Raw genomic sequence first — 26,979 nt, 5'->3', positions numbered from 1 at the left:
TTTTAGGTCAGGGTTTGGGTTGGTGGCAGCCCCAGTGGGCTCTCAGGTGCTGGGAAGGAGGTGTGAAAGTTCCCAAGACTATGGGTGATACAAATTCCTTCTACAAGAGGGTCTGGATATGAGGGAGGGCTCCAACAAGAACAAAACATAATCTAGGTAGAAACTGAGGTGAGTTTAAACCTTGGAACAGAGGGGACAGGTGACAAGCACAGGAGAGCCCACTGGGGCAGAACATCCCCCTGAGATGCAGGAGTGACACAAACCATGAGACAAAGCCGACCCAAGGGGTGCCCTGAGGAGGAATCAGTGAGGAACAGGAGCCTCCCTGCTCTGGAACCAGCACAGCAGCAGGAGCAGGGAGCGTGTCCGTGTCCGTGGCAGGAAAGCTGAATGGCTCAGGGCTCCAGGCATTGCTATGGAGTTGTTTACACAGTGCTTTGGGATTGAGAAAAAAGGAGGGAAAAATGCTACAGAGCTCACCCAGAATGAGCTAAATGGAAGGAGGCTGGTGACACAGAGAGGGATAACTCAGAGGAATGGCTCCACAGGCCCAGGAGGTTTCCAGGAGGAGTCCGGAGGGCTCAGGGCTGAACTCAGGGAGCAACAAATCCCCAGACTGGTGCTTCTCCCGGTGGGATGGGTGGGACGTGGCAAGTGTGATCCTCGTGGCTTCTGAGGATTCTTGGAGGAATGTGAGGAACAACAGAGCTGAAAGTCCAACTCCCATGTGGAGCAAACTGTTGGGACTTCTACAGACCAGGGCTCACAGAGAGAAGAATCAGTTGAAGAATCTCAATGTGGGTTTGGCAGATATTCAGGGAAATATTCAAGCTGTTTTCTCTTAGGAAATGTGCAGCAATGGGAGATGAGCTGACCTGGCACCAACAGCCATTAATTGGGTAATTTACAAATTAATAGTTGAGGGGAGGAAATCCATAAAAAGGATGGGAATAAAACAAAAGCATGGGAGTTTCTGTCCCTGGGGAAGGTCACCAGAGGGGTTCCCCAGGAATACACAGTTTCCATATGGAATTCATTGCCACAGGAGGGTTTCCATGCCAGTAATTCCTGAGCCAGCTCCAGACCTGTCAGGAGATGCAGACACAGCCTTTGGCTCCTGCTCACAGTCTCTCCCAGGCTGCAGGTGCCAGAGAGGCACCATTATTTTCCCTCAGCAGCATAAAGCGGGCTCAGAAAGGGGAGTTTGAGTTAGGGGGACCTTTGGCAGGATCACAGGGACTATTTCCATTGGAGGAAACTCAGCTATTGGAAGTGGATTTCATTTGTCTGGGCAATAATTAATTCAGTACCTGACATGACCTCGGGGGAGCTGCAGCTTCCTGGGCTTTAAATCCTTTCTCCTCCTTGTCCTGTTGCAATATCCCTTAGGAAAGCAGGATGCTTCCCTTCCCAGGCTGCACAAGAGGCAAACCCAGCCATCAGCCATCCCAGCTGTATTTCATTATTTCAGAGCAAAGAGCATTTTAATATTATTATTATCATTATTGTTGCTCCTGGAGTATTTCTGCTCTGTAGACCCTCCAAGTTCAGCCCCACCAAGGTCTGAGGTGGGGCCAGCATTACCCAGCTGATGCTCAAGAAGTTGGCTCAGTGTGGAATCCTGGGGCTTGTGGAAAAAAAGGCATTCAGAGAATTTCTCTGCTCTGAGGCAACTCCCACTTCCTGCTCCCCAGGAAACCCCAGCACACAGTGAGTGAGAATCAAACCAGACTCACACCCAACTGCAGCAGAGATAAGAAATTTGGTTCTGATCCATTACAGAAATGCAATAATGTGCCAGTTTTTCAGAAGCCAAAAGCCTGAATGTTTGCCAAGAGCTAAAAATAACCTAAAAAAGGCACTATTTAAAGGCACCTATTAAGAAATGCCTCTGTCCTTGGTTAAATAAACTGCAACTTCCAGAAAAGCCCTGTTTTCCAGGAGTCTGGGGGGAGCTTTGACAGCAGGTGAATAAACATTAAGTCCAAAGCTTTTAACACGTTTTAGAAGCAGCAGCTCATGGCTGGAGCTGTGCCAGGGGCTGCTGGGCCGGGCAGGAAGGAGTCCCATTCCTCCCTGCAAGACCCACTGTAACTTTTCTCTAAAAAATCTTTTTTCTCTTTTTCTGGTTCTGCTGCATTTCTTCTGTATTTTTCTTTCTCTTCCTGGATTTCTCAGTCTCCCTTGTACTGAATTCTTTTGGGATGCTCCCTCAAGGGAAGCCCTGCTTATATCAGTTCTTTAGGTTGGATGAAAATTCCTGAGCTCATTAGAATCTTGTTTCTCGTGTTTATTGGAAGGTGTAGTGGTTTAGATTTGCTAATTTCGTTTTCCCGGCCAATGCACCAAATAAATGGTGTGGTTTTAAAGCAGTAACTAAAAAAATTACTAGAAAACTTACTTATTTCTTGCTGTGAGATATGGATTAGAACAAGAGCAAAACAGGCTTAAAACTTAAAAGGAATAAAGAAAGTTTATTAACAAAAACTACAAGAATAAGAAACCAGAATAAACTTCCAGAAAACCCCTTTATCTCCCACTACCCACCATTCCCTTGTTTACATGACAATATAGAGACAAAATACTTTGGAACTTTGGTGTTTAAAACAGTCCCAATTCCTGCAAGAGTCTTTTCATCAGCCTTTGTAGAGGAACAGAAGTCTCTTTCTGCTAATCTATGGACTTTCTCACGAGAAAGCTATTTCTGTTATAGTTTTCTATTTCTCTGATGCCAGCTGCCTGGAAATCTGTCATCAGAGTTCACTCCTCCCATTTCACATCACTCTGAGGTGTGTATGGGCCATGAGTCTAGGGATGTCATTTTTAAGGATGAGTTATTCAAAGGCAAAAGTTCTCTTCATCTGTCTCTGTGAGCTTCTCTGGAAACAGAAGTTTTTTCTTTGCCTCTACAACAGCCCCAAATCTTCAACTCTTACTTCTCCCGCCTCTGTTCCAGCACCTCACTGTACCACAATTACTCCACCTTTTGCTCAAAATCCACACTTTGAACACTCCATTCCTCCCAATATACTCTGTCATGAATTAAAGGAGTTTTTTCAGAACACTATTGTCCATCTCCATAGCTTTAACAGAAAAATATTTCAGCTTATAAAGCATCTCCTTATTCTCTACCTCTTCTGAAGCTTAATTCTTTTCTTTACTGTCTCTAATAGTTTATAAAGTCTCTTTACATGTTGATTACTCTCTTTTTCTCTCTCTGGGTAAAAGGATTAATCTGCAAGTCTCATCTGGGTAATGAAAAGGTTAAAATCTTGCCCAGGTTTTGTAGCTGGTTCTGTGATCTCTGCCGGAGCAGCGGCTGGAGCTGTCTGCGATGGAAGATTCTTCATGGCTGCTCTGGAGAGTGTGGTCACTGTCTCAGCCTGCCGCAGCTCAAGAGCTTTTTTCCCTTCTTTCCTCGGCAGTCTGTGGTGAATTCAGTCCCAGCAAAAACTGCAGCCGAGCCAGGGACCGGCCTGGCCCGGCCAGAGCCCGGGGCAAGCCCCGCAGGCCCCATCTCCCGGCCGGGAGCCGCGGCAGGCCCAGCCCAGCCCCTGCCCGGGCCGCATGGGCTGGGCCGGGGACGGGAAGCCAGCTGGAGCTCTGTTACCTTTCACAGCCAGGAAACAAAGAGACAAAGAAATTCCCAGCCTTAGGGCTTAAGGTGGTGTTCACAGCTTGATCTCACTTTTCAGTCGTTAAAACTGCTGTCAATTCTTAGAAATGGCCAGCTGTTGGCTAGGAGACAAACTCCCATCAGCCTCCAGCAGTTTTAACTTCCTTAGGTGTTTCTCTTTGTTTTCTTAAATGCCAATCTATCACAGAAGGTCATTACAAAACTTGGCAGGTCTCTCCAGACTGGCTGCACAAGTTTAAATCACTGCAATCTGGTACATTTCTTTCTTCTGATGGTACAACAAGGCCTTCTGGCTCACTTTGTGTCTGATATCACATAATGTCCCTGAACAATGGCGCTCTTTTAATCTTTATACATATTTTTATCCAATTAACAATAGACACGTATATTATTTTTCTTAATGACCCAATGACCCTTCACCTGTGTGCTGCACTGTGGCATTTTCTAACCAATCACTTACTATTACCCAAAAACCTCTAGAAGACCATGAAGAAGAAAGGACAAGAGACAACAGCCTAAATCCTCCATCTTGTCTTCTGCTCTCTAACTCTTTCACCCAGTGATTTAAGAAAACTCTCTAATCTACACACACTTTTAGCTTTTTCTATCTAATTTTAACTATTATTTTCATGTATCACCATGAAAACATGCTCATGAATTTCATGTTATTTGAAATTCAGTGTTTCTCTGGATCTTAGAATTAAGTATCAGAAACAACCAACACCTGCCCCTCCCCAGGGGGCTGCTGAAGGGTCTTTGCTTTGGCCTTTGACTGAATTTAGCCTCTTGTCATTCCAGAAATAACTGATCCATTCCACATAAATGGGGAGTGAAGTTCCTCTGGTGTGGGCACTGAGCGGGGTCTGGGTAGGGGGCACCTCAGAGTGCCCCCAAAAGGAGATGGGCCTTGGAGAGACAACTTCAGCTCTGCATGGTGACAGCTCCAGCAGCTTGGGCAGTGTGTGCTCAGGGAAAACTCTGCAGAGCCCTGGGTGACAGCAATTGTGCCAGAGCTGGAGGGACAGCACTGCTTAAATGGACAATAAACTCCTGCTAAAGGTGACCAACAGGGACACTGGGCAGAAATGAAGCTGACCCATGAACCACAGAAGGGATGCCAGGGCTGGTTAAACAAAGCAGTATTTTAATTTCAAGATTTTACAAATATGTATTTACAAAAGGAAGGTATCGATCCAAAGAGCTAAACAAATGTACAGCTGCCAGTACTGCAGAGCACGGGGAGAGGAACCCGGTTAATCCAACCCCACAATTCACAGCACCCAGGAGTCAAACAGAAACCACATTCTGCATTTACAATTCCTCAGCCAGAACACCCAGTACCTGCTGCTGTGGAAGCACAAGCTCCAGGGCCAGAAGCCCCGAGAAGGAGAGCCCAGAACACACCACTGCCACCCCACAGAGCACTGCCAGCCACTGCCCCACAGAGGGCCTCCCCCAGCTCACCCTGGGGACAGCACAGCATGGGCTGCAGGAGGACAACAGCCTGCCAGCCCCAGCATGCCTGGGAACTGCTGCTCGCCCCAGGAATGGCCCCAGGGCCCTGCCAGGACACCCCATGGCTGCAGGGACAGGCCAGGCAGACAAGGGGGCTCTCACAGCCCCTGGCTGGAACGGGGGTGCAGCCTTCCCTGGAAACTGGTTCTACCCTTGCCACTCTCTCCGTGGGCCTGCAGGGACTGCCACAGATCCAGGGTTTGGGACGTTCCCCAGCTCTGTGAATGCTTCAGAAAACCAGGGCCTGCTCACAGGTCACCTTCTGCAGCTGCCACGGGACTTGAGAGATCTTCCCAACAGTTCCATTTCCTTCAGACACCCCTCACTGCAACCACTCAGCACCATTCCAGTCACAGTGAAGGATGCAGGGCCAAAAAATCACTCCCTAAACTGTAACAGAAGCAGCAACAACCTCCAAGAGCAAAATCTGTGTACAGCTGAAAGTACCCAGGCACCAAGTGCTGAAGGAGCAGGAGAGTTCCCAGGGCTCAGCCTGTACATGGCTTTTCTGAAGAATCTCCAGCAATCTTCTCTTAACTCATCCAGTAGTTCTAACCTGTATGAAACTCACTCAGGCTATCTTTTAATTTAAAGTTTAAGCAAATTAATTCTTGTTAATCAAACTAAAGAAAGGACTTAAACACAAACTGCTAGTGGAAAATGGAGTACAAGTTGCCAGGAGTATTAACCTCCAGTCTTGCACAATTTATTTACTTCTTTTGATTCACACCTTGTGTGCAGCTCCCAAACTGGTCAGAGCAAGCTTCTCTGTTGGTCACTGCTGGGAATGCAGCCTGGCTGGAGGCTCCCACCACACTCAGGATGCTGCTTGGTCCTCTGTAGCCATGGTCTGCAGGAGGCAAGATCAAAGAAGGCAGGAGAACTGTCAGTCACTGCTGGGATTTTGGGGCAAAACGTTCATTTCTGCCAGAGCCCGAGGCTGGCCTGGGTGTCTGGGTAACCCCTGCCAGGGTACAGGAACTCAGGAGCAAACCAAGAAGGGGATGGGCCCAGCACAGAGTGCCAAGAAAAGTCCATCAGTGTCTGAGCTTCTGATTGCACTAATGGCAGTAATTTGAGTAAATATTTGTGAACCTGTGGCAGCCAAAACACCTCTGCCAGAGTCATCAATACAGCCAGAAAAAGCAGTCCAGCAGCAGTGGAGTGGAACTAGGGTGGTTGTTCCTGCTGGAACATTTGTTCCCTTTCCTGGAAGGAGGAAACGCAGAGCTGGGGGAGAACAGGAGCTGCTGAGAAGAGCTGGGTGGATGTGGGAGAGAACACAAAGGGCAGTGGCAGTCCTTTTAAGCCTGGAGTGTTATTTCCACCACAGCAGTCCTGTTCCAGTAATTCCCATGGCATTTATCAATGGCATCAGCCAATGCCACAGCACTGCACGTGGGGCTGGATGGCAGCAATTAGAAGTGCTCTGTGCCTTAATTAATGGGGCTCAGTTTTCCAAGGCAGCAGTGTGGGAAGGGTCCCACTGCACAGCTCAAAACACCAACTGGTTTCCGTAGGCACTCGTTACTCCCAGGGACGCCGCAGCCCTGGCCACCTCACCTGCCGCAGGAACTGCTTCCCCAGGTAGCTGGTTGCAATGCTGGTCAGGTTCTTCCTGCTGCCAACTTTACACCTGATGTAGCCGTAGAGGTTGGCTCCCTGCAGCACCACCCCCATCACCACCACGGCCTGCGACAGGGAGGAACCATCAGCAGCTGTCAGCTCCCAGCTCAGCCAGGGCCAGGTGCTCTTGGGGGCTCAAGGGGGACTCACCAACCACTTCACTTTGAAAGAGAAGAGAGCACTGAAGGCAAAGATCACCCAGATCATAGGGCAGGTGATCAGGCCTAGCCAGAAAATCCGGGACTCTGCTTCAGAGGAGCTTTTACCCCCTTGTGCTGATACCTAGAAACAGAAAGGAAATGGAAGTGATCAGGTTGCTCCTACCTACAGATCCTAAGTCCTTAAACCAAGGCAGAATCCTCACACTCCCTGGGGTCTCCCCAGCACTGGGTGCTCCAAGACTAATTTCTACACCATAGAAAGACATCTCTGCAACAGAAAGTGTTTCCATTTAAGGGAATCTTTTCAATTTTCTCTCCGAATCACTGGAGGCTGTAGCATCAAAACCTCTTGGAATGCTTGGGGCTAGAAGGGTAAGTTTGGGAAAAATGACATTTCTTGCATGGTTCAGTTACAAACCTTAGAACAGCCAAAGGAGTGGTTTCCTACCTCCAAAAACCACAGATTACTTATATTAAGCCAGATCAATACATAATGAGAATTTTTTAATGATTCAACAATCAAAAAGCTCACTCAGCAGTCTACACAACACGAGGTCACAGATCTGTGGCTGCAAGTAAAGGTTCCCTGTGGAATCTCCCCTCAGAAGCAGAACCAGCAGTTATCAGGGGGTTCATGAAGAAGACACCAGCACAAGATCAGAACAAAATCATTTACCTTCCTGGCTTCAAACACCCAGTGACTTCTGCCATCATCATCCACCTGGTTCCACCAGCGAAGGCCAACCATGAGCCGCCCTGTGACGTTCTGAAAGAGAACCCAGGAACTTTGCGGCTTGTGCTAAAGAAACCTTCTGCCAAAGCTCAGTGCCTGGGCTGCTGCTTTCCACAGTGCCCATCTGCCTCACATATGAGAGAACAAGATGCACAACAATCCATTTTCTTCGAGATCTAGCACAAGGGGCAGATTTGAGGTGATTCTGAGCTGATAACAAAGCCTGTGCTCCTCAAAATGGAGCCTAATAAATGTTCTCCACTTGACTTCCAAAAGGAACCAAGTACCCAGAGATGTCAGAGTTTATTTCACAACTTTCTGCAATCCACCACAGTACCTGAGGGTGTTTTGGGATTTTATTTGGTGGGAGAAGCACCAATAAATGACTTTTTTGAGACATAAGTATTGCGGTCAGTTATTTTTACACAGCAAGGCAAAGATAACAAAAAACACAAGGGGAACTCACCTTTACAGCCCAGAAGTCACAGGACAGCAGGAGGATGATGGTCACCATGCAGGCAATGAAGCTGCTGGTTAAGAGCTCACAGAGCAGGTAAACAACGATGGCACTGACTCGGAAGAACAAGTGGAAAAATGATGCCACTGGGTGCCTGGAACAAAGGACAGGACAGTCACAGCTCCTGCAGACAAGTCACATTCACAAGGGATTTCCCAGCAGCGCACAGGATAAGGCTCGGCACCATAACATGAACCCAGTGGTCTGCAAATACTACCCAGAAGCCGACACAAGGAAGAAACATTCCAGAAACTCCCTCCATCACCACTGACCTTATTTTTGACTTTTTGGATCTCCTGGATACATCATCATCTGCATCAAAGAGAGACACATCTTCAATGTCATCACTGCTGTCCTGAGGTGAGGAGCAGAGGCAAAGGGTTACAGGAGAAAAATGAAACTGTTTTCAGCTTTAGCCTGAGACAGTGCTCATTGCCCAGAAAATCAGAGGCACCTCAGAATCAGAATTAATTTGGGAAGAACGTGAAGATTTAGCCACACACAAGCCTACACTGTGGTGTGAGAAATGATCATTAGTTTGGGGTGCTGCAGCAGGACTAAACCCCCTGAGCTGATCACAGAGCGCGCCGGCTCCCAGGGGTGCGAGGAGCACCCGGCTTTAACACACAGCCTCCGACACTTCTCCTTGCCGGCAGCAGTCCGGCTGCGGCAGCACTGTCCTCCTGAGCCTTCCGAGAGTCACTGCCGGGCTGCGGCCGGGCCACGGAACTGCTGGGAGAGCCGCCGGCAGCTCAGGGTGTGTCAGAGCCCGCGGGCACCGCCCGTGCAGCCCGGCGGGCCCGCTGCGGACGGGCCTGGCCGGCACAAAGCTCCTGTGCGCCCGCAGCTCGCCCGGGGCCTGCGGGTCTCCTACCCGCTCCCGGTCCCGAGCCTGTAATCCAGGGCTCTGCTCCGGCCCCGGTCCCGCTCCCGGTCCTATGTCCCACGTCCCGATCCCGGTTCCGTACCATGGTCGGAGCCACCACTTCCGCCCCGCCGCGCGCGTCACGGCCGCGGACCAATCACGACGCTCACCGCTCCATCGTCCCGCCCAGTCCCTGTCCGTCACTGCCGCGGACCAATCACGACGCTCACCGCTCCATCGTCCCGCCCAGTCCCTGTCCGTCACTGCCGCGGACCAATCGCGGCGCCCCCCGTGACCCCGCTCGGCCGCCCCGCCTCCCACGCGTGCGCGCCGCGGGCGCCGGGCGCGAGGCGCGGCCGTTGTGCGCGGTTACAGCTGAGGGGAGCGGAGCGGATCTTGGGCAGGAGCTGCTCCCGGGAGGGCGGGGAGGGCTGGCACGGGCAGTCCAGGGCAGCCCAGGGCAGCCCAGGGCAGCTGGGGCTGCCCCTGGATCCCTGGCAGTGCCCAAGGCCAGGCTGGACATCGGGGCTGAGAGCAGCTGGGACAGAGGAAGGTGTCCCTGCCATGACAGGGGTGGCACTGGATGGGCTTTGAGGTCCCCTCCAACCCAAACCTCCCTGGGATCCTGTGAAAAACATCCTTCCCTCAGCTACCTCTGACTTCACAGGCCTGACCTCTTGGCCCAGGTTAATTCCCCTCCAGGCACCCTCTCCGAGCCTTCCCTCGCCAAGCTGCAGCAAAGGCGATCGCTGTGCTCAGTCCTGCCCTGCTCTTGCGGTGATCTCACTTTGCCTTTGCACCTTCCAAACAGCTGAGCACCCCCAGCTGCAGGGAGGTGTTGATCTACAGACTCCAAGTTAAACACAGCCCTCCGATGCTCTCACTTTGTCATGGTCAGAAAGGAATCAGCCCTTGATATTTTTCCATCAGGCTTTCTTAAGAAACGTTTCCCCAGGGGTTGTGGCCTGGGTTCCTTGGCTGCAGCCGGGGGCTGATGCTCATTCCTTGGCAGCAGCTGCCATCCTGTGGGACATCCCTCCTCCGTGTGCCCCACGCAGCCGCCTCGCCACGCTCCCAGTGCCACGGCAGAGCTGCCTCCAGCCTGCCTGGGGTCATTTCTCACTGCCTTCATCCCAGGGTTTGCGAGTCACAGATGGCGTTGAATTAAACAAACCAACAGTAATCACAACCCCGCTGTGGGGAGAGTTTTGGAGAGTTTCATTTCAAACCGGAACTGCTGCCGAAAGCCCCTTGACACCACCATGGGCAGAATTGGCCTCTCTCAAACCTCTGATGCAGCAGATTTTGGGTACACCAGCACAGCTACCCAATGCTAGATAAACAGCTTTCTTCAAATACTAGAAAGGGTTTTGTCCTCCTATTAAGACCTCAGCTTTAGTGGAAGCCACAAAATCATAGAATGGTTAGGGCTGAAAGAAACCTTAAAGACCATCTGGTTCCATTCCCCTGCCATAGACAGGACACCTTCCACAATCAAGTACATGTAGCCATTTATCCACAAAAATGGGGAAATCGAACCCCCTATCCTATTTTGCATTTCACAGAAATGAGCTTTAAGCTGCTTTCCACAGGTCCTGGGGCTGTTCCCCCCCAGGGCAGCACTGGAGCTTCCCCTGCTGAATTTCCCCAGGGTTCTCTCAGCTCTGTGTCCAGCCTGGCCAGGTCTCTCTGGATGGCAGCACCTCTCTGGGGTTGGTGGCACCTCAGGGCACCCTGCCCATGGTCCAGGGCATTAATTAATGATGATGTTAAACAAAATCAGACCCAGGATCAACCCCCAGTTACTGGTCTCCAAGAAGCCTTTGTGCCACTGATCCATCAGCTTTCAGTCCACATATCTTCAGCTTCTACACCCATATCAATCCACAAAAGCTCTGCTAAGATATTTTTTTATTATTATTCTCACAGAGCTGAGCCTGTCCTGAGCTATGTTGGTATCAGACAGTGCAATGTCAGTAACAACAGCAGGTTTGGGGATTGAAATCCAGGAAAGAGCTCAGTCAATTCACTGCCTTGTGAAATAGCTGAATATAGCAATAGCATTTCTTAGGAAAACTTACACTGGGGATGTGTTTTACACTTAAAGCCACAGGGAATATACTAAATATACTAAATATACTTAAATACATGTAACTGAATATATCTGTATTTTATACTTAAAGCCACATGGCAGACACAGCTGGACACCAGAATCCCAGGTCATGGCTGCTGGTTGGACTCAGGGATCACCTCAGATAAATGTGTTATGCCCAAGTTCTGGGGCAGGTGTTTTCCTCTCCCCAGTAAAAGAATCCACAGGTAGGCCTTTGATTTTCCTCAGCCAGGCTTTCCTTCTGGCTCTTTCTTTCTCTTCCGTGGGCTTTGCCTGCTGTGCCTGATGCTGAGCTGCCACAGTTGCCTCCCACACCTCCTGCTCTGCTGTCAGGAGCCTGAGCCCACTGTCCCTGTGGGAGCTGTGGGGACAGAAGGGTTTTATTCTCCTGGGAGCTTCATTCCTCATCTGTGCAGCCGTGCCAGGTGTTGGTTGGATCAGCTCTGAAGAAGCTGCGGAGAGATCGATGACCTGATCCCCATCTTTGGGGCCAGGAGTGTCTTTCCCATGGCCCCTGGGAATTTTCCTTTCTCCCAGCAAGCCACAAAACTTGGGACATACAAGACAGGGAGGAGGGATGGAGGATTTCACAGCGGGGCCATGCAAGGAGTTCTTCAGCCTGAGCCGCAGCCTTTTGGTTTCAAAGGGTGTGGAGATTCTTGTCATGGTGAGAGAATGGCTGTGCAGCCCGGCACGCCAGAGCTGCGCTGCCCGCTCCTGCTGCTGCTGCAGGGGCGCTTCAGCCACTGGCACCTGCCCAGGGCGCTGCTGCTGCACCTCCCTGGCCTCTGCAGAGAGCTCAGGAGTGGGGCTGGCCACGGCTGGCTTGCAGGAGCTCTGCAGGGTGCCGATTGTTAGGAGGAACTTGTCAGGGGACATTGGACGGCTTGGGTTTCTCTGGGGCAGCTCATGCTCCAAAGTGGCTTCTGCCTCCTCCGGTGCAGGGGGAGCTGGGCCCTGTTCAGCTTCACCACCTAGAGCCAAAAACAAAGCAACACATTTGGGGTTCAGAGGCTTTCCCACACACTGCAGAGCATAGAATCAGAGAATCCCAGAGTAAGCTGAGTTGGGGCGAAGCCACAGGGATCATCCAGTGCAGCTCCTGGCCCTGCACAGACCCCCCAACAATCCCAGCCTGGGCATCTCTGGCAACACTGTCCAAACTCTTCTGGAGCTCTGGCAGCCTCGGTGCCATGCCCATTCCCTGGGGAGCCTGGGCAGTGCCAGCACCCTCTGGGGGAAGAACCTTTCCGTGATCTCCAGCCTGACCCTCCATCCCAGCTCCAGCCATTCCCTGTGTCCTGTCTTTTACCAAGCAGAGCATCAGTTGGCATCTGCTGGCCTGTGAAGCAAGAACTGTTTCCTAGCCCATCAGAATCTGCAATATTCAGTTTGTGGAGCTGGAGGATTTGTCATCACACTGTATTGAATAGCTCTGACTAAAACCAAAATAACATCCCTGTGTTACAATTGAAAAGGTGCCTGTTTATGTTCAGTTGCCTTTCCCAGTGATGGCAGATCCTCAGTGTAGGTGTTCTCTCACTTTCTCGGGTGCTTGCAATGAATAATTCAAGCCCTGAATCAGCAGCGTTGTTTCCAAGCCCACCAGCTGTGTGAATATGAATACTACTACTGATTTCTGTCTTACTCAGTTGGAAAATGACAGTGCCTGTCTTGAAAAATGTGTTGAATTTACACCAAACCCTTGTAAAAAGGCAGAAGAGTTTCACAGAAGCCTAGAAAATGACAGAACCATTGAAATGGAGCAGCACATCTGCTCTTGACAACAGCAGAGTCTGAATATTGACTGGGTTGACAGCAGTGGCTGCTTGGTTTGTAACTCAGTTAGGAAAAGCCAGAAAAGCAGAGGCTCAGTGTGATACTTTTGGGTCTTCCACGGCTCTTTGGTGACTTGTCCTGAGCTTGCTGCTGCTCTGCACTGGCACCTTGGCGCTTCCCCTTCCGGAGCTTCTTCTTCTTCAGCAGCTCTCTGTCAGTGGGTAGCGAGTAGTCCCACACCACATCCTCGAACTGGAGCAGCAGCAGACTGCTGTGGGAGTTGGTCACCACCCTGGAGAAGGGAGGGAAGAGCCATAAAAGCACAGGAATCAGACACAGCACGTCCTGCCTGAGGGGCTCCTGTGCAACACAAACCCCAGGGCCTCAACAGATCCAGGATCATCTCTCCTTGAAGGAGCAGCAGCAATTAACCCCATCAATCAGACATTGCACATTTTAACTCGTGTTCTGTGTGAGTCTCTGAGGCTCTTTTCATTCAGCTCCACAGCAAAATTAATTTTAAAATACTTAGGATGAAAATCTCCAGCTGTGGACAGAGTAGTGCTAAAGGATGGAAGTACCTAACTACAAATACCATATTGCCAGGGACATCTAAGAGTGGATTGAAGAGCTGTGCTGGTCTGGATGGGATGGAGCTAATTTCTTCCTAGCTGCCCATTTATTGCTGTGTTTTAGAGTGTGGCCAACCCAGCCTTGAAACCACAACGGTGTTTTACCCATTGCTTGCACAGAAGCTGGGAGCCACCTTTAGTAAGAGGTGCAAAAGTGAATGAACCTGGAAGGATTTCTCATTATTGGCCATTATAAAGAGGCTGTAGGTCAGGGAACAGGCAGAGACTGTCAGGCATTGATTCTCTAACCTCCTAAAAATTTCAGGATTCAGCTTTACTGTTGGGTCTGCATCTTCTGCTATAGAGAAACAGGAAATTGTACATTGCTGAAGAGACTAAGGAAATCTCCTCAGCCATTATGAACTAAACCAGACTACTGAAGCAGTTAATAAATAGTGGAGCCATTTAAAAGTTATTTGTGAGAAGGAAAAACACACCATTCTTGAATTTTCAGTGTAATCTACCAAATTTGGGTCAGAGCCTGCTGGCAGCTGCTGTCACCCACCTGTTTCCTGCAACGTAGAGATCAGACACGGGGTCCCTGCTGCTGCTGGGCTCCAACACTCGGAGGCAGGTTCCAGTCAGGAAGTTGAATATCCGAATGTGTCCATCAGCACAGCCGCTGATGACTCTGAGGTACAGGAACTCCAGGGACAGGACTTCCCTGAAAACACACTGGGTGAGGGTTGGCACTTGCATGGGGCTTACACAAGGAGAAAAGGTCCTGGGGAGAAGCAGAGCTCGGGCTGCAGCCACAACCTGCATTGAGGGGCTGATCAGGGCATTGCAAAGCTCTGACAGAGAGGTCTCAGATCACTCCACATCCAAACCGACAGCCCAGTGAATCCTTCCACTGGAAGCTGTCTCTGCCCATGGCAGGGGCTTGCAATGAGGTGATCTTTAAGGTCCCTTCCAACCCAAACCATTCTGGGATTCTGTGATTCCATGCTCCCCATAGCAACCATATGGTCGTGGCCATCTGCTGCATTTGAAATGTCAGTTTTATGTCCAGGAAAATCAGTGAAAACCGTATAATTCTCCAGTTTTCACAGTTCTAGATACAATTAAAGTTTGAGAGAATGGCATAACACGCAGCTGGTCAGCATGAAACTGGGCCACCTCTATTCCTGCCCAGGTGAGTGACACCTGTGGCACACAGTGGGGGATCCTTGGAGTATTGGACTGTACTCTGTCACTAGTCATCCCTGGTTGTGATAAAGTGTTGTGGCTTTGCATTTCAGGTTGTTCCAGGTCTTTACTGAAAATACTGCTTGTGATCATGTGGTGCCTGACAGAGCCTTTGAGACAAAGACTGGTGAAAGTGGGGCTATTTTCAATCCTCAGACTGGTAATTAAGGCATTTTCTAGTCCTGTAAGGGTCACATTTTCTTTACAGGTCCAGTCCACTGTTGAATACAACTTGAAACACATCTGATGCCTACTTGGGATGGAAGAAAGCTATCAGGCATCTCCTGAATTTTCCCAGCATGCTCCATCCCAGGGCATATCCATCACTGCTCCCTGTGACGAGGTGCCACTGGTCAAAGGACAAGCAGAGAACTGGGCCTTGGTGCCTCTCTAATGTCTGTAAAGTAAAAGAAGAAGGTGCAACACTAAGAGTAATCTGGATGTAAATCTGTCTGGAGTGTGCCATGGCTTTCAGGACACCAGCCTGATATGGTTTTACAGGTTGTAATTGTACTAGCACACCCTATGGATAACTGTTTGTTTTATAGTCACTGAAATGTTCTGGGTGCTGCTGCTGAGCTCCTGGCATGGAATAACATCCCTTTTCCATCTTTATTACATGTGATAAAGAGATGTTATTCCACCTTTGTGGTCTCTGGAATGTTGTCCCGGGAGGGAAGAGGGGTCTGCCCTGGCTGTGGGGGAAGGTGCTCAGCTGGAGCTGGGATATCTGAGATTCCTGGGCTATCTCGCCATTTCTCCACAGGTAAAGAGCTTCCCTGCTCTCCCAGGGATGGACTGACACTGACCCTGGACACTGGATCAGGGAATTCACAGACTCAGTGCTCCCACAGCTGCCCAGCTGCTTCAGCTCCAGAATCTGCTTCTGAGAGCAAGGTTCCTGGTTTGTGCTGACCCCTGGTGCCTCCAGCCCCAGGTTGTGAAGCTCTCCTATCACCTCCCCAGGTTCAGGAGGTTTCTATGGAGCAGAGATGAATAAATCTACATAGAGCAAGCAGTGATGGGGAGGAAGCAAATTACACCCTGCGTTAAAATCAGCAGTGTCTGAAAACTGGCTGCAAGTCAGTTTTTAAATTATCTGCAGTTTCCTTGATTGGTTTAGGCTGCTTTGGGGGTTGTTTGGGGGGTATTTGGTGGGTTTTTTTTAGAAAGCCTTTGGCAAATGCAAAAAACTCTGATGAACTAGAAGAGAGTTTTGACCATTTAGCACAGAATTATCCACCCAAGAGGAAACTCACCTTGATCAGAGCCCCTGTCTCAGCACTCCAGACCTTCACCAGCCCTTGGTGACCCCCACTGACCACATGGGTCCTGTCCATCCTCACTGCCCACACAGGGCTGTTGTGCATCAGAGTCCTGAGACAATTTCCACTTTTCAGGCTCCACACTGTTGGGGCAAAAGGGAGGAGAATTAAAAGCACATCTGCCCCAATGATGAGTTTTGAGAGTACAACATGCATTCAAAAATACTGGTGGATTACAGTCACACCTTGTACCTGCAGCTCTGTGAGGAGCTGACTGTTGGCTTAAAAGGCATAATTGCATGGCAAAACATTTAAATGTGAAGTCCAGAAAAAACACATCTTTTTCACCTTTATTCTATAAGGAAACATCTGGCAAAGCTGAAGGTTAATACCACTCGCCCAAGAGTTGGGATGGCATTATAGCCATTAATTCTGAATAAATTCACAAAACCATTAATTCTGAATAAAAGCAGAAATAATGAGAATTTAGTCCCTGGCACAATCAGAGACTGTGTGTGCATGTGTCCCCAGCTTAGGCCCTTGTGGAAACACCCTCTGACTCACAGCCTTCCTTCCACCCTATCTCTGTGTCCCACTGCCCCAGCTCCTTGCCCTCTGCCCGTTGTCCTGCAGTGATTCTCTCTGGCTGGGAGCTCCCAGGGCTGCCTCTCACCTTTCACCATCCCATCCCCAGCTCCGGACACAACGTGCTCCTGGTGGGAGTCCAGGCAGGTGACTGTGGCGTAGTGACCCGTGAAGGTTCTCACACAGACACCGCTGTGAATATTCCAGCACCTACAGAGCGCCAACCCAAGAGAGGAGAAACCAGATGGACTCTGAGATTCCTTCCATGTGATTCCATTATTATTTCCTATTTAATGTGCCCAACTCTGCTCCCACACACCAGGTTAAAATCAGGAGCTGTTCCACTGAGGCGTTGAGAAATCGCAGCGATCAAGTCAGGCTTAGCATTAAGATTTTACCCCTGCCCTTCCCTTTGCCCTGGTTTTGCCAGGGGCTGTGTGTCCCAGGCACGGCCCCAGCTCACCTGAAGCTGAGGTCGAAGCTGGTGCTGCTGAGCAGGAGCCCCTTGTCCTCGCGGAGGCACAGAGCTCGGACGGGCCCAGCGCGGTGCAGCAGCAGCGGCACGCGCTTCCCTGCTGGCACTCGGAGCAGCCTCACGCCTCTGCTGCCAGCGGCCACCCAATCCCCGCCTCTGTAGTGGGTTCTCCTTCTCCTGTCGCGTCTGGACAGAAGCAGCGCTGGGGTGAGCTTGGGCCAGCATTTCCCTGTGTTTAACTGAGCAGGGTGGGCAGCACTCCAGGGGGGGAATCCTTCGCAGGGCACCACCACAGTCCCAAAATCTGCACATCCCCCTTTGGATCAGGGTGGACAGAGGGGTGAGGGCTCCTCCCAGCCCCATATCCCTTGGGATACACCTAAACCTTACTCCTGTAAAAAGAGCTTATCTTGGTATCTTTACTTAAAACATGGAGATTTCTTAACACTGACACTGAGGGACCCTTCTCCAGCCATCCAGGAGGATCACAGGGAAGGGAACAGCTTTCCTAAAGCTGCTCTTGGCCCCACAGCCGGGCACTCTACTCACTGCTCCAAGAGCACATGGGTCTTGTAGGGACCACAAAAGACATTCCTCTCTTCCAGCTCGATCTTTTGAGTTTTCACTTCTCGATAAGCCTCGTGCAGGCTGAAATCCTCTGTCTGATGGCAAGAGAAATAAGGAAAAGTAACTCAGGGAGGCAGGAATGCAGCATTATTCCATAGCACTGAACATGTCAGCTCTAGGGATGAACCCAGTGCAGACCCAGAGTGTTGGTAAGGAAAACCAGCAAGACCCTGCTTAGTCCAGGGTTGTTTCCAGGCTGTGTTCTGTGGCATAAATGGAAACCCTGAGAGCTGCACCCTTTATTCTGTGGGGAGCAGGGCCCTGGGCCCAGGATTGTGCAATGACTGGGGACACACAGGGATGAGGCAGAAGTTCAGGAATGCCTCCCGAACTCCCTCCCATGTGGGAAGGTGCTGAGCAAGCCCTGGTCTCTATGAACTGCTCACAATGGGGCAATCCAAAAGCAGGAGTGGGAAAGAATAAGGCAATTCCAAATTCACTGTGCTCTCTTCCAAGAGCTGTCCTCTCTCCTCCCCAAACCCTGACATGCAGCATCTGTGGAAGGCAAACAGCCTCCAACAAACCTTTGATTTATGTCTCTTGGTCTGCTCCTTGGCCTTCACTTCAACGACCTCACCCTCATCATTTAACTGGAGAATTTGCACCTCGACTCTTTTAGCATAGTTTGGAATGGCTTTTCTAGGACACAACTCCTGGAATAAACCAACAGAGACAACAGTTACCTCAGAGCCCAGGCATGCAGGGCTGCTGCTCCTCTCCTCAGGATGCTGAGGTTCCCTGCAAAGCTGAGCTGCACACACTGGCTTGTTGTTGAGACCTGGCTTACATTTAGCACTTTATCTACCTAAGGTTTAACTTCTGGTGAAAAAATAATTCCTTTTTATTATTTTTTTCCAAACTCTAGTCTTAATCCTTTAATAAGCAGCAAAAGTTTGAGCTCATCTCATCTTTGGTAGGCACTCAGTTGATTCAGAATTCAAACTCACTGAGATGAGAGGCTCTCAAAACACCTTGGTCAACACTCAAGATTCATTTTTAGCCTGTGAAAGCTCCCCTGAAGCCTTTATTGAAGGCCAGCACAGAGCTGAGATTCTGTGCTCCCTTCACAACCCAAAGCAGCAGAGGCTTCAGACTGTCTCTTGTGGGAGACTCCTTCACGCCTTGCTGGGTCTGTGGCAGGTCCTGCTGGCCAGGAGTTCTGCATTCCTGTGTACCAACCTCCGCCCCCAGCTTCTCACAGACACCTGGCATGTCCCTTGCCCTGTGTGGAGCGAGTGAAGCTCATTCCTGAGCTGCCTTGGGAGCGGTTGTAACTCTGCCCAGCCTCCACTATCTGTGGAAATTTTCATTGTGAACTCTGCTTTCTTGAAGAATGTTTGGATCCATTTTTAGAGTCACAGGCTCTCTAAAGGAGAGTAAAAACCATTCTCTGGTGCTTCCTTGTGACAGTGTGAAATGTCACCTGGCTTTGCTCTGCAGCTGGAAGTGGAAGGGCCATGGCAGAGTTGGGGTCAGCCTCTGGTACAGGAATTTCCATTTAACAGCTTGGGCAGAAACAAAAGCCCCTCTTTTAGACATGCATCATAATGGCAGGAGCCCAGGTGTCCCACCTGCAACTGCAGGAGGTCCTTCTGCACTGTGCTCCAGCACTCCTGGTCCTCCCGGACCTGCCTGACCAGGAATTCCCAGTGGCCATTCACAGCAGAACAGGCATCCAGGGATTTTTGATCCAAAAGCCCTGGGAAGTTAAAAGGGAGAGGTTGGCTAATCCCCACTGGAGACCATCTCTTACCCTTAGGGGAAGTCACTGGAAAATCAGAGCAGCTTTACCCAGGATGGACATGGACAGGTGGAACGGCAGGATGCGAGTGAAATCCTTGGGCTGGCTGACATCGGAGTGTGACTGGAGAGACACAGGAACCATAGTGGCACCTGCATCAGCTAAGGACAAAGGTGAGCTGTCCCCTGCATTGGGACCTTCCTGGCAGGGCACTCAGTGTTGTGGGGCCAATAGCTTGGCACCGCCAACGGTACCGGTACCGGCACCCCCACCAGCACCGGTACCGTCACCCCCACCGGCACACCCACCAGCACCGGTACCGTCACCCCCACCGGCACACCCACCGGTACCGGTACCGTCACCCCCACCAGCACCGGTACCGTCACCCCCACCGGCACACCCACCGGCACCGGTACCGTCACCCCCAGCGGCACACCCACCGGTACCGTCACCCCCAGCGGCACACCCACCGGTACCGGCACCCCCACCGGCACAGGTACCGGTACCGTCGCCCCCACCAGCACCGGTACCGCCACCGCCACCGCTTGGCGACAGTTACCGTAATAGCCAACCGGCGCCGTAATGCTGCTAAGAGTTGCGCAGCCCGCGGGCACAGCCCCTCGGCAGGCGGCGCCGGGGGTCGTGCGGGGGATGGGGTATGTCGAGGGTTTGGGGATGTCGAGGGGATGGGGATGTCGAGGGGATGGGGGATGTCAGGGTGATGGCAGGTGCCAGGGGATGTTGAGGGATGTCGGGGTGCCGGGGAATTTTGGGGGATGTTGGGATATGTTGAGGGATGTCAGGGGATGTCAGGGGATGTGGGGGGATGCCAGGGGATGCAGGAAGCCCCTCTACAGTCCGGGCAGGGCACCATGCCAGCCCCGGGCTGGGCAGTGACACAAATGGGCATGGAACGCCCCACGGAACGCCCCGGGAAGGGGAGCACAGGTGGCCTTTGGACGCCAGTGTTTGGTTTTAGACACAGAAGCCCAGAGGTCACCCAGGTCATGGGCACAGTGCTGACCCAGGGCTTCAGGTAGAGAGGCTGAGCAAAGGCTTCATGTTCTGATGGTTATCTTTATTGCAGAACTCTGAATCCTTCACCAAATGGAGGAGGCCCCTGCCCAGCCCAGGAGCCCCAGGAAGCCATGCCATGAGGACCTCAAGCAGCATGGATGGGGATGGGGATGGGGCGGGAAAAGCAGTGCCAATTGCCTCGTGCTCCTGGGATGGGCAGGGAAGGGCTGGGAGTGGGTTGCTCATGGAGCTGGTGGCAGAGATGCCTGTTCTCACAGTTCTCAGAGGAGAAACTCCAAGCCCAAACTGTCCCTCCTGTGGTGGCTGTGGCTGTGCCCTCATGGCCACAGGGCTCGCTCTGGGGTGGGGATGGAGGCACCTGGAAGAGCCTTTCCTTGGCCCGCTCTCCCAGCTTAAGAGGACACCGAGCGTGGGATAGCGAAGAACTTGCACGGGATTGCCTTCCTCTCGATCTCGAGCCACAGGGAGAATAAATCCAGCTCCTTGTGCTCCATGGCCAGCTGGAAGGTGAATCTCTGCAACAGTGTGGTGAGGAACAGGAAGAGCTCGATGCGGGCCAGCGCCTCCCCGGGGCACATCCGCTTCCCTGGGCACAGAGAGAGGGGTGACACCGCTGGGGAGCCACGGGGCAGGAGGGTGGGCAGGCAGCCCGCGGTGAGGTAGCACAGTGCTGGCACTGGGTGTCTGTGCTTGGGAATCACTGACCTGCTGAGAACGCCATGAAGGCCTCGCGCTTCCTGAACTCGCCCTTTTCATCCAAGAAGTGTGTGGGATCCACTTTTCCAGGGTTCTCCCACTGTGTTGGATCCGAATGCACAGAGGAAAGTACCGGAATAACAGGAGTGCCCTGTAGGAGAGGGATGGGGCAGGCATGTAAGGAGGGACATCAGGACCACGCCATGGGCTCTGCTGGATTAGTCCAGGGGGAGCATCCAGGGACACGGGGGAGGCTGGGTGGACGCCCCAATACCCAAGCAGGTTCCCATGGGGAGGCAGCCTGGAATGGTGGCTCTGTGCCACTGGGACAACTGACGTGGGGGTCTGATGTCCCTCTGGTCCTGCCAGTCTCTGTGCAGCTCATAAGACACAAATTACTGAGTTACTGCTGTGAAACTGCCCCAAATCCAAAGGCATCCTGATGTTCCCTCAGGATGGATTTTGCACACAATGCCCATGGTCAAACCAGGAGAGGTGGCTGTCCCCAAGTCTGCTGAGGGGTGGTGGGGTCTGGCCTGGCCCCACCCCAGGGTGGGGTCCTGCTCCGGCCCTGCAGCCCTGCACGACTCCATGGTGGGAAGAGCTGTTTTCCAGGATGAGCAAGGGAGCGACACGGGGTGTGAGCAGGACAGGCAGTGACATTCACCTGCCTCTGCTCCCCTCTGAAACGTCATTGCTACTGAGGATTGGGAAAGAGCTGGGACCTTCAGATGTGTGCAAACAGTCCAGGGACAAAGGCAAATGTCGGTCAAACCCCGCTGGTGACAGAGGCTCCGGGGCCAGCCTGTGTCATACCTTGGGGATGGAGTAGCCCCTGAACAGGACATCCTGCGTCGTCATGCGCGGGAAGTTCTCAATGCGCATCTTGTGGTAGCGCTGCAGCTCGTGGATCACAGCGTTGGTGTAGGGCATCCGCAGCTTGTCCTCTGTGCTGGGGGCACGGCCAGTGCCCACCACGGCATCAATCTCCTCCTGGATCTTGGCTGGGGACAGCAGGGGGGGCTGGGTGCTGCTGTGCAACCTCCCCAGAGTTTCTTACTGACCTCCACAGACACTTATCCCAAACCCTGGGATGTGCTAGAGGGGCAGCAACCTGGCCTAATCCCTTGTAGAGCCCAGAAAAGAGCCTCTGTCCTCATCCTTCCCTGCATCAGGCAAGCTCAGAGCATCTCCCACAGGCCAGTTCAGGGACATCTGCACAGGCAGGGATGGGGCACAGGGAGAAGCACCTGGCCTGTGGGAATCCATCTAATGGCTCCCATCCTTGGGTGACCTCACAGGATGATTTGGGTCTGCCCCCAAATGGGACCCTCCAGGCCTGGGACCCTCTGCCCTGTGAGCACCCCAGGCACAGGAGCAGCTGTGTTTTGCTGGCATACCTTGGATGTGGGGGTGCTTTGCCAGCATCAGCAGGAAGAACACCAGGGTGTTGCCGGTTGTCACCGTGCCGGCGCCGAACAGGTTGAACACTGACATGATCAGGTCTTCATGGCCATACATGGTCTCTGGGCTGCCCTTCTCCTGCAAGAAGGTGTGGTGGGGTGGTATTCAGTGCTGTCTGGGTGATGCTCCAGGCTGCAGCCAGGCTGGAGGGCAGCCCCCCTCTACCTTCTCTGCTCTCATCAGGAAACAGTCGATGTAGTCCCGGGGGCAGCTGGAGTCCAGAGTCAGGTGGTGGAACCGCACCTTCTCCCGGATGTGGTCCTTCAGCTTCTGGCAGTCAGCCAGGACTTTCTTGTGAGGCCCTGGGAGCCGGTGCATGATGCTGGGAAAGGTGTTGTACACCTGTGTGGGGACAGGGCACAGCAGGGCTCAGGTTCCTGCTTTGTCCCACCAGAGCCAGGGAGCTTCCTCAGCCCCCTAGGGCAGCAGGCAGAGGGTGCTGAGCACACCAGGCTCCCACCTTGGCGAGGGGGGACAGGAAGAAGCTGACGTAGTTCCCAATGGCATTGATCAGCTCCAGGAAAGCCGCATCGCTGTAGCTGTAGCGGCTGCCGAAGACCACGGAGCAGATCACGTTGGCAACCGCGTATCTGAACATGGTCATTGGCTCAAAGGCATTGCCTGCAGCCACAAGAGGTGAGAAAAGCATACAGAAGTTACCAGTTATTTATCTGCTTCAAGACAAAGAACACCCCTTCCCCCTTGCTCCAAGGCCCTGATTTTGAAGCCCCTGATTCTGGCTGATCTGCTGGGCCTGACAGCCACAGCAAAGAGCCCTCCTGAGCCGTGGGCTCCTCCATCCTTCTCCCTGCCCCTAAAGCCCGCCCATAGCTTGGGCTGAGGGAAGTGCAGGCATCTGCAGGAAGCCCCAGGAGATGTGTGGGCACTGGCAGGGTATTATTGGAGGGGAGGAAATCACCCTGATAACCCCAGGCCACTGGGACAGTGTCCTAGCTGTGCATTCCCAGGCCCACACAGTTCTGTTCCCTATTCCTGTTCCCCTTCAGGGAATGAAGCACCAGTTCAGAGCAGGATCTCCCTGCTGGCCCTTCAGCTGTGGCTGCAGCTGAAGCCTGCAGCCCCTGGCTGGGGTGGGGCTGGATCTCAGCCCTTCCCTGCAGGGGTCACCCACACCAGGCCCTGCAAACAGCTCTGGGGCCACCCATGTCCCATGGGGCTCTTGTATGTCCTCTGCCTGCCACAGGGCCAGCAAGGATAGGACCACGTCACCTCTGAGCTTTGCCAGCAGCTCCACCAGGTGCTGAGCCTCCTGCTGCACCTTCTGGGACATGGAGCTCTTCCCCATCCCAAAGTCCCTCAGGGTGCTGAGCGTGAACCTCCGCAGTTCCCGCCACTTCTTCTCGTCGTTGGAGAGAAATCCTGGAGGGACACGGAGGAGATCAGCCCCTGGCCACCCTGCTGCTCCCCAGGAGTTCCCAGGAGGGGAACCCTGGTCGGAGCCAGGCTGAGGAGCAACAGGGCAATGAACCAAGGAACAGTGCAGGTGTGCAGTGTCCATGAAAGGATGAAGATCTTTGCAGCGACTCAGAACAAAGCTGGAACTGCCTAACTGGAATTAATACTGTCCTTGACAAGGGGCTGAGGAGTTTAAAGGTCTTGAAGAGTGGGAAATGGGTGTTGGAGGTCTTGGGTGCTGAGCTCTTCCTTAGACTCAGCTGTGGCCATCTGCTCACCCAGAGATCCAGGAGAGATCCAGGCACTCACCATAGTCTTTGGAGAGATGCTTCAGGGCGGGGATCTCAGGTCTGCCCCCAAACTCCTCGGAGTGTCCCACCAGGGCATCCTTCACTGCCTCGTACCCGCAGAGCACCACCACCGGCTTCAGCCCCAGCCACACAGTGAAGATCGGGCCATAGGTGCTGCTGAGCTGGGGGGACGAGCAGCTCTGTGAGCCAGGGTCCCACTCCAGTTCATTCACTCCATTTCAAACTGGGACGCGAGCCCACAGCATGGTGAATGCCCAGCAGGGAGGGGAAGTGCCTTCCTCAAAGCTGTGACCTCATCCTGCACCCTGTCCCTGTCCCTGGGGGTTTTATTCCAGTGACACTTTCGGGGGTTCGAAGCACCATCTCTGGGAAGCAGCTCTGGACAGCGGCAGCACTGTAGAGGGTGCAGGGGCACTGTCACCACATGGGTCCCTTACAGGAGAAAGGCTTTGATAACAGGGTTGAGTCTGCCCCCAACAGAAGGGATTTAAGCAATTCGTCCCATAGAGCAAGAGATGAGGGAGGGGAGAAGAGAAAATAAAGGTAGGAAGAGTCACCTGTGGGATTCCCCTTTTATTTTGGCATGGAACTTTCCTGCTGTCTGTCCTGCTGGGGCTGCCAATGGGTCCAGCACGGCCACTTGTCCCTTACCTTCTCGTAGTGTCTGTAGAGGGGCAGGACATCTTTTTGCCACAGGTTACCCAGGATGGGCCATGGGGCTGGGCCAGGAGGCAGCTGGCTCCTCTTCGTGTCACTCCTCCAGACCAGGAGCCACAAGATGGAGAAGAGGAGGAGGAGGGTGAAAAGTATTCCAGCAAATCCAGCATCCATCCTCACCGTGCTGCTGAGCAGGGAAAGAAACGAAGAAATTCCAGGGAGGAGGCTGAGCAGAGAGCAAAGCAGAGCCCAAAGCTGTTGTGCCTGCCCTGCCTGAGCACAAAGGGCTCCGGGCTGCTCAGGGACCCGGAGGCGCTGCTTTGTCCCGACCGGGCGCTCCCGTCCCCGCTGTGTGACAGAGCTGTCCTGGGCACTGGGAGTCCTGTGAGAGCCGGCGGGAGCACTGGGGAGATGGTGACTGTCCCCTGCCCGTGCTGCTGAGTCACCTTTGCTCTGTGCTCCCTTGTGGTGGCACACGGCAGAGGAAGATGTCAGTGTCACTGTCCTGGCCAAGCCTTTCATGTCCCCTCCAGTCACTGCCCTGCCGGTCACTGCCATGCTCACCAGGGCAATGACCCAGGAGGGGATGTTCTGGAAAACAGACAGTTTGCAAGGCGGGCACTGTGCCTGGCCACACACCTGTGGGCTAACAATGTTCCATTAAACTCCTTTCTGATGAAAATTGGCTCAGAAAATAGAAAAAACACTTTTCTGGTATCTTTTGGGGTTCCTTTTGGGCTTTGGAGGAAAATCAGCCCAAGATGCTGTGGTTGTTGAAGGTGTGGGTTAACTCCTCCCTGGGCTCCTCCAATGTGCATCTTGCTCTGAGCACCCGCACATCTGGCTGCACACAAGCACATCTGGCACGGGCACAGCCACCCCACGTCTGGTCAAGAGCGCTCACAGCTTGGCTGAGCAAGCTGGGCACAGGCCAGCTTCCAGGAAAAGATGGGATTCCTCCTGGAGGAGAAGAGGGATGAGGTTCAGGTCCATGCTGGTCCTCGCAGAAGAAGGAGCCCCTCAGCAGAGGGAATTCAGTGGTGCTGGCAGAGAGGAGCCTGCCCTGCACCACTGCCCTGGAGCAGAGCATCTCCTGGAACAGCCACGGGTTGAGGCTCCCCCAGGCTTTGGGGACCTCTCCCAGCCTCTGTGCCCTCCTCACACCCTTCCAACCCAAGCCATTTCCAGCTGATTTCCAGATCCCAGTGTGGGCATGGAGCAAAGCTACCCCCATGGGTTCCCCTGATCCCTGCTCAGCTCAGTGCTGACACTGACACTAAGGCAATTAATGTTATCCTAATGCCACTTTCCCATCGGCATCCTGAGCCCTCCGAGGTGCTCTGCTCCCCCAGGGCCTCATCCCTGTGGAATGGAGGATATGTAAACACCTCTGCAGCACATTCCAGGCTCTCCCCTCTCCCCTCTGCCAGCCCAGGCTGAGGCAGCCCTGGCAGCCACTGGCCATGAGGCCCAGACCAGTTAATGACTGAGCTGGGAGTATTTCTGGTTGCTCTCAATAATGCAGCAGCAGTGGCTGAGCAGAGCCTGGCTGTAATTACAGGGCCAGTGTCATTTTTCATCACTGTCGCCCTGCTGGCTGCGAGGGAGCTCCACAGCAGCATGATGCCAACGCCCCTGTCACAGCCCTGGCATCATTTCTGGGGTTTGCTGTGGGGTGCCTGCAGAAAATACAGTTGTGTGCACTGTTAACCAACCCCTGGTGAGAGGGACAGGCACAGTGGGATTTGTCCCTGCAATAACGCATTGTTTGTGTGGTCCCAGGGCTTTGTCCTGATGGGACAGAGGCAAAGCAGTGGCCAATAGGGCATCCTCAGTGCCCAGTGAGGAGCCAGAAGCCAGCCAGTGGCCACCTCAGGGTCAACAGAGATCCGTGTGACATCAGCAGTGCTGTGGTGGTGAAGTGCTGGAGCTGTGCTG

The 26,979-nt window shown here is 52.7% G+C and overlaps 3 protein-coding genes across 3 annotated transcripts; all 3 read right to left on the bottom strand.

The window, feature by feature from the left end:
- Positions 1–4,761: 4,761 nt before the first annotated feature.
- On the bottom strand, positions 4,762–9,191 carry TVP23C (trans-golgi network vesicle protein 23 homolog C). The gene is made up of 7 exons (XM_005530956.2): positions 9,158–9,191; positions 8,462–8,544; positions 8,139–8,283; positions 7,616–7,705; positions 6,929–7,060; positions 6,716–6,844; positions 4,762–6,002 (listed from the first exon to the last, which is right to left on the bottom strand). The coding sequence occupies exons 1-7, from the start codon at positions 9,158–9,160 to the stop codon at positions 5,970–5,972; spliced, it is 615 nt and encodes a 204-aa protein (XP_005531013.1). The 5' UTR covers positions 9,161–9,191; the 3' UTR covers positions 4,762–5,969.
- Positions 9,192–11,002: 1,811 nt separating this feature from the next.
- Positions 11,003–19,702, bottom strand: FBXW10B (F-box and WD repeat domain containing 10B). The gene is made up of 11 exons (XM_014259680.2): positions 19,510–19,702; positions 19,290–19,417; positions 18,243–18,371; positions 17,641–17,753; positions 17,080–17,277; positions 16,705–16,826; positions 16,026–16,174; positions 15,021–15,163; positions 14,084–14,242; positions 13,051–13,238; positions 11,003–12,141 (listed from the first exon to the last, which is right to left on the bottom strand). The coding sequence occupies exons 1-11, from the start codon at positions 19,601–19,603 to the stop codon at positions 11,306–11,308; spliced, it is 2,259 nt and encodes a 752-aa protein (XP_014115155.1). The 5' UTR covers positions 19,604–19,702; the 3' UTR covers positions 11,003–11,305.
- An 814-nt stretch (positions 19,703–20,516) lies between these two features.
- LOC102100933 (cytochrome P450 2C5-like) lies at positions 20,517–25,523 on the bottom strand. The gene is made up of 9 exons (XM_005530955.3): positions 25,036–25,523; positions 24,383–24,545; positions 23,888–24,037; positions 23,118–23,278; positions 22,823–22,999; positions 22,594–22,735; positions 22,010–22,197; positions 21,203–21,344; positions 20,517–21,083 (listed from the first exon to the last, which is right to left on the bottom strand). The coding sequence occupies exons 1-9, from the start codon at positions 25,213–25,215 to the stop codon at positions 20,890–20,892; spliced, it is 1,497 nt and encodes a 498-aa protein (XP_005531012.1). The 5' UTR covers positions 25,216–25,523; the 3' UTR covers positions 20,517–20,889.
- Positions 25,524–26,979: the final 1,456 nt, after the last annotated feature.

Source organism: Pseudopodoces humilis, chromosome 21 (assembly GCF_049639895.1).
Source record: "Pseudopodoces humilis isolate 2021_Gansu_Grassland_sample_001 chromosome 21, ASM4963989v1, whole genome shotgun sequence".
Lineage (NCBI taxonomy): Eukaryota > Metazoa > Chordata > Aves > Passeriformes > Paridae > Pseudopodoces > Pseudopodoces humilis.
Note: the sequence above shows the minus strand (reverse complement) of the source record. Positions and strands in the feature narration are given on the sequence as shown.

Excerpts from the sequence above, each read along its gene's own strand:
- FBXW10B (XM_014259680.2), bottom strand. The coding sequence starts at position 19,603 with ATGGTTCCTGTGTCTCTCCAGTCACACTCCGATGTCAGCCAGCCCAAG. Across the intron at positions 16,827-17,079 it reads AGCTTCGACCTCAGCTTCAG|GTGCTGGAATATTCACAGCG; the intron begins GTGAGCTGGGGC and ends GGCGCTCTGTAG. Across the intron at positions 12,142-13,050 it reads GAGCCGTGGAAGACCCAAAA|GTGGTGAAGCTGAACAGGGC; the intron begins GTATCACACTGA and ends TTTTGGCTCTAG.
- TVP23C (XM_005530956.2), bottom strand. Across the intron at positions 8,284-8,461 it reads TCCAAAAAGTCAAAAATAAG|GCACCCAGTGGCATCATTTT; the intron begins GTCAGTGGTGAT and ends CCTTTGTTCCAG. Across the intron at positions 7,706-8,138 it reads GTGACTTCTGGGCTGTAAAG|AACGTCACAGGGCGGCTCAT; the intron begins GTGAGTTCCCCT and ends GTTCTCTTTCAG.
- LOC102100933 (XM_005530955.3), bottom strand. The coding sequence starts at position 25,215 with ATGGATGCTGGATTTGCTGGAATACTTTTCACCCTCCTCCTCCTCTTC. Across the intron at positions 23,279-23,887 it reads GCTGCTGGCAAAGCTCAGAG|GCAATGCCTTTGAGCCAATG; the intron begins GTGACGTGGTCC and ends TTGTGGCTGCAG. Across the intron at positions 21,345-22,009 it reads GGGGCTACTCCATCCCCAAG|GGCACTCCTGTTATTCCGGT; the intron begins GTATGACACAGG and ends CCTCTCCTACAG.